This window comes from Nycticebus coucang, chromosome 7, assembly GCF_027406575.1.
Source record: "Nycticebus coucang isolate mNycCou1 chromosome 7, mNycCou1.pri, whole genome shotgun sequence".
NCBI lineage: Eukaryota > Metazoa > Chordata > Mammalia > Primates > Lorisidae > Nycticebus > Nycticebus coucang.
The window spans coordinates 87,078,027-87,089,358 of record NC_069786.1 but is presented as its reverse complement, the minus strand read 5'-3'; the positions used below and the strand labels follow the sequence as shown (position 1 = coordinate 87,089,358).

Sequence of the window (11,332 nt, the reverse complement as noted above, 5' to 3'; positions counted from 1 at the left end):
GGAAAACTCTTGAAGGAATCGGCCTGGGTGAATATTTTATGAGGAGGACTCCCCAGGCAATTGAAGCAGTATCAAAAATACACTACTGGGACCTGATCAAACTAAAAAGCTTCTGCACAGCCAAGAACATAGTGAGTAAAGCAAGCAGACAGCCCTCAGAATGGGAGAAAATATTTGCAGGTTATACCTCCGATAAAGGTCTAATAACCAGAATCCACAGAAAACTCAAATTTATTAGCAAGAATAGACATTTTCATTTGTATTCTTAAACTTCCTAAATTGTACCTGAATGATCTAAGAAATTATTTGTATGAATAGATTTTAATTTACTTTTACATTTGTTAACAATGCAGAAAATATGTTTATGTTAAGAATTTAAAAGTATGTAATATTGAAAAGCATTTGCCTTCAGTTAAATAAGAACTCATAACTTAAGAACTCACAATAGTTAATTGCAACTGGATTTTTATTGTAGTTACAAAAATGTTTTCACAAAAATATGTGGAAAAAATATACCACTTCATAGTTAAGTCTTACAGAGAAGAGAATCTGCTAACAAAACTTGAGTTCTGTAAATTAAGATGCAGCTAGTGCTCTGAGCCCACAATGCCAAGGAAGACATATCCTATTTGGTTATCCAGATGTAGGACGAGGGTTTTACGATTAAGCAATGTATTTGTTTTTAAATTACTATTCCTTGACATTACATCTGAAGCATCCCTAACTTTTGATTTCTAAAACTATAATACAAAAGTATAGTTCCTCTATCTCATAAAACACCAATGATATTGAGTAGGATATGAACATTATGCTACTTTATTCAGTATGTCTGTTTTTAATACTAATAAGGCAACTCGAAACAAAATGATAATTTTTTTGGTGCCCTCAAAATTGTGCTTTAAGTGCTAATAATCATAGGCAGTCTGCAGAGAACTGATAAGGCAACTAAAAGTGGAGAATTCTTGGATTAAAGGCTTGTAACTGAAATGTAACAGCATAAGAGGCCAATTGGGGAAGGCAGCAGTGAAGCATGTGTGTGGGGTTTTGTGAGTCTCTGTAAATAGGAATTGGCACATTTATTCTCTCTGATAGTTGCTTCCACAGTTGCCACCTGGAGGTTCTTTGTTGTGCCCTTGCTCTGGATGTTCCACATTTGCCTTTCCAGTAGCTAATATTTCATTCAGTCTTCTGTTTTATGTTTCCTTCCTTCTCAACAGACCTACTACTCTTTATTGTTCATGAAAGACCTTCAAAATGTAGTAAAGCCAATATTACAATATAAAGGTATGAAAGAAGGCTAATTATCCTATCGAAGATAATTCTCATCTTTCTTATTATCAAGGGCAAAGTACATTGTGATGAGACAACTATCACATGTCATACAAGTTTGTTTATTCAGCTCTCTTCTACCTGTCCCCAACTTGGTTTATCCATCAGCTTACTGATTATGCAAGTCTTGTGGTTCCTTGTTCCTATGCTGACATATAATGAAGCACATAATTTAAAGATAAGTCCAGGCGTCCTCAAACTTTTTAAACAGGGGGCCAATTCACTGTCCCTCAGACCGTTGGATGGCCGGACTATAGTTTAAAAAAAAAAAAACTATGAACAAATTCCTATGCACACTGCACATATCTTATTTTGAAGTAAAAAAACAAATGGGAACAAATACAATCACACCGTCTTCATGTGGCCTGCGGGCCGCAGTTTGAAGACCCCTGGATAAGTCTCCTGGCAATACTGTACACAAGATATGACACTCTATTAAAATGATTCCAGGGCAAGGAGGTGGTTCTCAGTGACAAAACTATGCTGCCATAGTTGCTGAGAGATGGTAGCAATAGAGATTAGACTTCTTGTAGATACAGATCTGGGGGGCATCCTTGTTATCCCCGTGAGGGAGGGACTCTGGGCAGAGAAGGAACCTGAAGTTAAAATGTTAGATACCACCAAAATCCACTCGTCATTATCCCTTTGTAAACTAAAAACTGTAACGGGACATGCTTTATGTGGCTTTGTGTCTTCACCATAGTACTTATTATTGCATATCCCTAATTATTTCTTTTAAACAAAAAATAACTTTGCAGCAAATGTCATGAGATAAAATGAATGAGAAATCACCGTATCTGGGTAAACCCTCAAAACCTAAACTTCCCTTCATGACCTGGAAATGTTTTATACTTATGGGAAACTTTGTGCCCTTAGTCTGATGACTTCAGATTCTTGTATGAACATGAATGGTTGTTTTTCTATTACATTAATATAAATCGCTAGATTGAAAGTACAATAAGACAGTACAAATTGTAGGACTAGGTATCAATAGAATTAAAGCTGAATGATGTGTCCAAAGGCAACTGAAAAGATGGCATAGTATTCATTTCAAGTAACTTTGTTCAGGGCCGCGCCTGTGGCTCAAGGACTAGGGCGCTGGTCCCATATGCCGGAGGTGGCGGGTTCAAACCCAGCCCCGGCAAAAAACCACAAAAAAAAAAAAAGTAACTTTGTTCATGTAATTTGGACAATTTACTCTGCGCATTTCAAAGTTAAAAGTTGTTAAAATTGGAGGTTGCATTCCTGCTTGCTTACAATGTCAAATATGTATTTAATCTCATTAAAGAGATCAGGCCTTCCTCTGCCTTTGTTTAGGTTTTATCAACAATGGTGTGTTAATAAAATGAACTTACGAGGTCTGACAATTAAGTCTGCGACTCATCCTAGAAAAAGTGCTACATACCTCACTGCTGAATATCACTTAGGTCACCTTTGAACTACTCCCCTTGGGAAGCTATGCACTGACTCCAGTGCCTAATCCACCCTTCAAAACAAATAAACTCTTTTTTCTGGCGTAGCCATCAGTGCTATCATTGTATTACCCTTGATGTCTTGAATGTCATCAAAATGTCATCCTTTCAATATTTCCTTTATCTTTAGGTAAGGAAAAAAGGTTCTTGGGGTGCCAGATAGGAGAGCAGGGAGGGTGTTCCAATACTGTTATTTGTTTACTGGTTAAAAGCTCCCTCATACGCAATGTGGTGTGAGCTAGTGCATTGTCATGACGCAAGAACCACACCTTCGTTATGCCGAGATTTTCAGTTAAGATTTTGTTCTTTTTCTGTTGATATTTACTTGGTCTGCTATGCTGCACAATTTGATGAATTTTTGCAGTGTTTTCATCAGTTTTGCTGGTTACTGGCTGCCCTGACCGCTCCTCACCAGTGACATTTCTCTCAGAAAATATTTAATCCATCGGTAACACTGCCATTTTCATCATAGCATTTTCCTATAAACTTTGACTACTGTGTTCCTGATTTCACTTCCACTCTTACCAAGTTTAAGAAGAAATTTACGGATGTTTGTTCATTGCTCTAATTCAAGCTTCAACATTCCCACAATGGCACACAAAAACACGCAACAATGAATGCTACTCAGCAAGATACCACCACACGTCAACATGAACACAACTGTGAAACACTGACACGTCAAGGTTATGACAATTTACCAAGTTTTCACAGTACTGCCAATGTAAACGCATGGTGACAAGTTTGCAAACTTATCAGACCTCATACATGGGATTAAATAACCTTTTCCATTTAAACTTTATGTGTAGCAAATTTTCATAAAAAGATTATTCTAGAAACTCAGTGCCAGTTTTCCTACAAGTTAAGTCTTTTCCCCCTTCCCAAATATTTTTTTACTACTGATCTTCAATCAGTACTTATTCTTTAAAAAAAAAAAAAAGTGTGCATGTATGTGGGTGTTATGATGGTAAAAAAGAAAATGAGCTGCCCCTTCCTCCAAGGTACCCAGACTTATAAAAATAGTATGGGAGATGGCTATCAATGTCCTATAGGCATATGTTACCACTAAAAAAATAGACAATACTTCCTTGAGGAAGTGTTCTGTCTTTTCTGTTTTGTAATACTACTATAAATCCTCATGCATTAATTATCTGGTCCCATCATAATTTAAATAGTGACTGCCCCATTAGCAATTAAAAAAAAAAAACTGAGAACAGAAACTGGGCTATATTCCAGTCCTCTGCATCTGAGGCAGTAAAGCTTCATACACAATTAGTACTGACACCATGTTCTGCTTTCTACTTTACAAGTAGGATGCTTAAGAGTCACTGGATTGCTAATTATAAAAGGTAGCTATACTTCTTGTCTTTGTATCATTATATGGCTGGGCTTATTACCTCGATGCAATAAACAATGTCATGGCTTCTATAAATTGTTATCTCTTTAAAATGGCTTTATACGCAAAGTCTTAAGTCATTTAGTAACAACTGTAGTTAGTTAGGACCCTGAGGTTCAAGGTGGTGGTTATGCTTTTCATCTGCAAAAATAAATTATTTTTTAGAGACAGGGCTTGAGGTGGACCACTTCTACATGGGTTGCTTTCTAATGCTAGATCATCTGTGTGTAAAGAAGTGCAAATCCTTGATACAAATGGTTTTGACAAATAAGAACCATTGTTTATCACTATGGCTTGAGTGTCATTCCCTTGCCAAGGCATTCTGAGAAACTTTTTTATGTATGTGCTTTTTTAAAGATATAAATTAATGAAAATTTATGTCTTTAACCATTTGGAACTTGGGGCGCTTATTCTTCAACATTTTCTTTGGTGATGTCATTACTACCTCAGGAAAAAGTGCTGTGATGGTACCACTTATTACTGGGTGCCATAGGACCTCCATTCAGCCCTTGAAATAACTAAAATCTAAGACCAAACAGAGAGAAAGTGCTGTTAACATAGAACTGCTCAAAATGCATTTCATCTTAGGTATTCTTACACTGGTAACATTATCATAGACATGTTTTTATATCCAGATGGGAGCTATTTGTACTTATTCACACCAGTTTTTGCTTTTGTTTCATGTATTTAAGCTAGCACCAACTGTCCCCAGTCAAGGAAGTGTCATCATCCTACAGCATTAGTGTCCTCACTCTCAATGTAGGGGAAGTCAGAGTACTCGACGTTAGCGAATGCCCATTGCTTCAAGGCATCACGCAAGATTTCCTGGGACAGGCGGTGTGCATACTCAAGGACCACAGTACTGGTCCCCGAGGGCCCCTTTGCTTCCTCTTTGACACCAGGTGAAGACGCCATCTTTGGTCTCTCTTCTGGCCTAATGCTGCCTTCATTCTCATGCTGCTTCTCAGCTTCCAGTGGGGTAGGAAAGGGGAAAGTTTGCTTTGATTTCATACACCCCATGCTGTAAAGAGCTTTGACGGATGAAGGAGAGCAGCAGCAAAGACTACTTCAGCATCTTTGGAAAACAGTGAGAGTTCAGCCACGTGATGGGGACCAGCGCTCTCCTCTCCGGTCACTCTAGTAATCAGTGTTCTCTTTCAGCACTCTTCACGTGTAGTGTTTATCTGTCAAGAGAAAGAAGGTTTCATTTTAAAATTATAGAATACAAAATAATGCATAATTCAGTGGCATGTCAAAGTCCTTTTACGCCTTTGGTAATGTGGAGGAATTGTGAGGAAACAATAATTTTATCTTACAATAGGAAAAAACAGTCAACAAAAATGACAGTTTACAACAAAGGAAATCATTGCTTTCAAGATCTTGAAAATTTTATAAAACTGTTACAATTAAACTTTTGCTAGCTTAATTTATTTATACCAAGGATCAGCACATGATAGATCTTGGATCGAAATCCCAGCTGTCTGTTTTTGTAAATAAAGTTTATCAGAACACAGCCCTGCTCATTTGTTTATATATTGTCTGTGGCTGCTTTCATGCTACAGAGGCAGAGCATGTGGCCCACAACGCTTAAAATATTTACTATCTGGCCCTTAATCTATACTGCCAAAGGAAATAAGCATATCAAACTCTGCTCCTGCCCCAAACTTTATAAGCCTACATATCTCGGACTGCTATTAGAGTCAGGCTTTGTCCCCTGGCCAGATATTTACAACTTAAAGAGTAGTAAAAAATGATGGTTTGACACTAGTGCCAGCTCTAAACAACACAGCTTAGACATAGCAAAGCCACTGTTTTTTTCTTTTCTTTTTCTTTTTTTGAGACTCAACCTGTCACCCTTGGTAGAATGTCGTGGCGTCACAGCTCACAGCAATCTCAAACTCTTAGCCTTAAGCGATTCTGTTGCCTCAGTGTTCTAAGTAGCTGGGACTATAGGCACCCACCACAACGCCTGGCAATTTTTGTTTTGTTGCAGTTGTCATTGTTGTTTTAGCTGGCTTAGGCTGGGTTTGAATCTGAGAGCCTCAGTGTACATGACTAGTGCCCCACCCAATGAGGTAAGGCCACCACCTGCCACTTGTTTTTTCTTAAGAATTAAATATTCCCTATGAAATTATATGAAAAACTCAAATGAATTTAAGATAAGCTTAAAGATTTTTTTCCTCTTAAATATCTCATTCTTCCCCTTGTTTGATATTTGGAAAGTAAGCAGGCTACAATGCTTGTGATGTGCCTTCTACGTTTCCCAAGTGGATGTTGTCATTGAATGAACGTCTCTTAAGAAAGGACTTAAAAAAAAGAAAAAGAAAGAACAAACTTAAGGATAATTAAAACAATATAAAACACCACCACTATAGGGAAGTCTGGCTGTGCACGCAGTCTCTTTGAATGAGTTTAATGGTTCTTAATTATACTGTAGTTTTTGTACTAAAAACATAGCTATAAAAATTCATAAAATTCAGTTGACTTGTTTCTAAAACCACTGATTTTAAGGATGTAAAAGCATGCACTTAATTCATTTTGTAATAGTTTGCAATTAAAGATGTTTGTCAGGTCTACTGCTATATATTCTTTAGATTTCTATAAATTTTACCCAATTCCACACATAATAGTCTATTTGCTGCCTACCCCTAATAAGGGTGACATGAGGGATAGAAAGGAAATATGCTCCTTCTTTTTCATTTCTTTTTTTTTCTTTTTAAGGTGGATTCTTGTATTTTATTTTTTATTTACTTTTTATTTATTTTTTATTTTTTTATTGTTAAGTCATAGCTGTGTACATTAGTGCAATCAAGGGGTACAATGTGCTGCTTTCATATACAATCTGAAATGTTCTCATTAGACTGTTCAATGTAGCCTTCATGGCATTTTCTTAGTTATTGTATGTAGACATTTGTATTCTGCATTTAGTAAGTTTCATCTGTACCCATTCTAAGATGCACCGTAGGTGTGGCCCCACCCATTACCCTCCCTTCCCTTCCCCTTTCTTGACCCTTTCCCCATAGTCTTGTGCTATAGTTGGGTTATCGTCTTCATGTGAAAGCTATAATTTAGCTTCATAGTAGGGCTGAGTACATTGGATACTTTTTCTTCCATTCCTGAGATAATTTGCTAAGAAGAATATGTTCCAGCTCCATCCATGTAAACATGAAAGACGTAAAGTCTCCATCTTTCTTTAAGGCTGCATAATATTCCATGGTATACATGTACCACAATTTGCTAGTCCATTCGAGGGTCGATGGACACTTGGGCTTCTTCCATGACTTAGCAATTATGAATTGGGCTGCAATAAACATTTTGGTACAGATGTCTTTGTTATACTGTGATTTTTGGTCTTCTGGGTATAAACCTAGTAAAGGAATTATAGGATCGAATGGCAGGTCTATTTTTAGGTCTAAGTATTCTCCAAACATCCTTCCAGAAGGAACGTATTAGTGTGCATTCCCACCAGCAGTGTAGAAGTGTGCCCTTTTCTCCACATCCATGCCAACATCTCTGGTTTTGGGATTTTGTTATGTGGGCTACTCTTACTGGGGTTATGTGATAATCTCAATTTGCATTTCTCTGATGATTAAGGATGATGAACTTTTTTTCATGTGTTTGTAGATTTTGCGTCTGTCTTCTTTAGAGAAGTTTCTCTTAAAGTCCCTTGCCCACCCAGAGATGAGATCACGAGTTCTTTTTTTGCTAATACGTTTGAGTTCTCTGTGGATTCTGGTTATTAGACCTTTATCGGAGGTATAACCTGCAAATATTTTCTCCCATTCTGAGGGCTGTCTGCTTGCTTTACTTACTATGTTCTTGGCTGTGCAGAAGCTTTTTAGTTTGTGATCAGGTCCCAGTAGTGTATTTTTGATACTGCTTCAATTGCCTGGGGGGTCCTCCTCATAAAATATTCACCCAGGCCAATTCCTTCAAGAGTTTTCCCTGCACTTTCTTCAAGTATTTTTTATAGTTTCATGTCTTAAGTTTAAATCTTTTATCCAGTGAGAGTCTATCTTAGTTAATGGTGAAAGGTGTGGGTCCAGTTTCAATCTCCTACACGTTGCCAGCCAGTTTACCCAGCACCATTTGTTAAATAGGGAATCTTTTCCCCACTGAATGTTTTTAATTGGCTTGTCAAAGATCAAATAACGGTAAGTAGCTGGATCCATCTCTTGGTTCTCTATTCTGTTACAGACATCTACTTCTCTGTTTTTTGTGCCAGTACCATGCTGTTTTGATCACTATGGATTTACAGTACAGTCTCAGGTCTGGTAGTGTAATTCCTCCTGCTTTGTTTTTATTTCTGAGTAATGTCTTGGCTATTCGAGGTTTTTTCTGATTACATATAAAATGATGTATTATTTTTTCAAGATCTTTAAAATATGACAATGGAGCTTTAATAGGAATTCCATTAAAAATATATACTGCTTTGGGTAGTATAGACATTTTAACAATGTTGATTCTTCCCAGCCATGAGCATGGTATGTTTTTTCATTTGTTAACGTCTTCAGCTATTTCTTTTCTTAAAGTTTCTAGTTCTCTTTGTAGAGATCTTTCACGTCCTTTGTTAGGTATACTCCCAAATATTTCATCTTCTTTGGCACTACTGTAAAAGGAATAGAGTCCTTGACTGTTTTTTCGGTTTGGTTGTTGTTGGTATGTATAAAGGCTACAGATTTATGGGTGTTGATATTGTAGCCTGATACATTGCTATATTCCTTGATCACTTCTAGAAGTTTTGTAGTAGAATCCCTAGTGTTTTCCAGATATACGATCATATCATCTGTGAAGAGTGAAAAGTTTGATCTTTTCTGACCCTATGTGGATACCCTTGATCGCCTTTTCTTCCCTAATTGCAATGGGTAAAAATTCCATTACAATGTTAAAGAGCAATGGAGACAATGGGCAACATTGCCTGGTTCCTGATCTAAGTGGAAATGATTTCAATTTAACTCCATTCAATATGATATTGCCTGTGGGTTTGCTGTAGATGGTCTCTATTAGTTTAAGAAATGTCCCTTCTATACCAATTTTCTTAAGTGTTCTGATTATGAAGGGATGCTGTATATTATCGAAAGATTTTTCTGCATCAATTGAAAGAATCATATGGTGCTTTTTTTTAGTTTGTTTATGTGCTGAATTACATTTATAGATTTACGTATATTGAACCAGCCTTGAGACCCTGGGATAAATCCCACTTGGTTGTGGTGTATAATTTTTTTGATGTGTTGTTGGATTCTGTTTGTTAGGATCTTATTGAGTATTTTAGCATAATATTCATTAGTGATGTTAGTCTATAATATTCTTTACTTGTTGGGTCTTTCCTTGGTTTGGGGATCAAGGTTATGTTTGCTTCATAGAATGTGTTGGATAATATTCCTTCTTTTTCTATATTTTGGAAGAGGTTTAGTAATATAGGTACTAGTTCGTCTTTAAAGGTTTGGTGGAATTCTGACATAAAGTCTTCTGGTCCTGGGCTTTTTTATTTTAGGGAGATTTTGTATAGTTGATACTATTTCAGAACTTGATATTGGCCTGTTCAACATTTCCACTTCATTCTGGCTAAGTCTTCGTAGGTGGTGTACTTCCAGGTATTGGTCGATTTCTTTCAGATTTTCCTATTTCTGAGGGTAGAGTTTCTTGTAGTATTTGTTAAGGATTTTTTGAATTTCTGAGGGGTCTTTTATTATTTCATCGTTACCATTTCCTATTGATGAAATTAGAGATTTTACTCCTTTTTTCCTGGTTAGGTTGGCCAAAGGTTTATCTATTTTATTGATCTTTTCAAAAAACCAACTTTTGGATTTATTGATCTGTTGTATAATTCTGTTGTTTTCAATTTCATTTGATTCTGCTCTGATTTTGGTTATTTCTTTTCTTCTGCTGGGTTTGGGATTGGAGTATTCTTTCTTCTCTAGTTGCTTGAGACGTCCCATTAAGTTATTAACTTCCTCTCTTTCCATTTTCTTGAGGAAGGCTTGCAGTGCTATAAATTTCCCTCTTAGGACTGCCTTTGCAGTATCCCAGAGGTTCTGGTAATTCGTGTCTTGATTGTTGTTTTGTTCCAAAAATTTGGTGATTTCCTTCTTAATTTCTTCTGTAACCCATCTATCCTTCAGCATAAGGTTGTTTAGCTTCCATGTTTTTGTATGGGTATGCAGGTTCCTGTTGTTATTGAGTTCAACTTTAATTCCATGATGGTCTGAGAATATGCAAGGAATATTTTTTATATTTTTAAATTTGCTGATGTTTGTGGCCTAGGATTTGGTCGATTTTGGAGTATGTTCCACGGGCTGATGAGAAGAATTGCATTCAGTTTTTTGGGGATGAAATGCTCTGTAGATGTCTGTTACGTCCAGATGTTGAATGGTTAAGTTTAAATTTAAAATTTCTTTGCTTAGCTTCGTTTTGGAGGATCTATCCAGCACTGCTAAAGGGGTGTTAAAATTTCCAACTACTATGGAACTGGAGGAAATCAAATTGCTCATGTCTGTTAGTTTCTCCTATAAACTGAGGTGCGTTCTGGTTGGGTGCATAAATATTAATAATTTAGATCTCATCATATTGAGTGTTACCTTTAACAAATATGAAGTGTCCTTCCTTATCCTTTTTTATTTTGGTTGGTTTAAAGCCTATTGCGTTTGCGAATAGGATGGCAACACCTGCTTTTTTCTGCTTTCTATTTGCCTGGAATATAGGCAACTATCCCTTCACCTTGAGTCTATATTTATCTTTTAAGGTAAGATGAGATTCTTGTATGCAGCAGATATCTGACCTGAGTTTTTGTATCCAGTCAGCCAACCTGTGCCTCTTTAGAGGACAATTTAAACCATTCACATTAATTGAGAATATTGATAAGCCTTTCGAAAATCCAGTGGACATTTTTAATCCTTTTGAGAGTGTGGAAGTTGGAATTTGATCAAAAGTTTCTGGGTGAGTTTACTTTTGTGGTGGAGGATGAAGCTGGTCTTTATGAAGGATAGGTCTGAGAATATCCTGTAGAGCTGGTTTAGTTATCGCAGATTTCTTCAACATGTGAATGTCATTAAAGTATTTAATTTCTCCATCATAAATGAAACTCAGTTTAGCTGGATACAGGATCCTGGGTTGAAAGTTATTTTGTTTTAGGAGGTTA

The 11,332-nt window shown here is 36.6% G+C and overlaps 1 protein-coding gene across 2 annotated transcripts in view; it reads right to left on the bottom strand.

Moving 5' to 3' along the window:
* Positions 1-456: 456 nt before the first annotated feature.
* The window catches only part of C7H2orf88 (chromosome 7 C2orf88 homolog), a 31,754-nt gene continuing 20,878 nt past the window's right edge, over positions 457-11,332 (bottom strand). For both annotated transcript variants that reach the window (XM_053598217.1, XM_053598216.1), the window contains exon 2: positions 457-5,378. In XM_053598217.1, the coding sequence (XP_053454192.1) occupies positions 4,921-5,214 (294 nt within the window). In that variant the 5' untranslated portion in view covers positions 5,215-5,378 and the 3' untranslated portion in view covers positions 457-4,920. The remainder of the gene's footprint in view (positions 5,379-11,332) is intronic.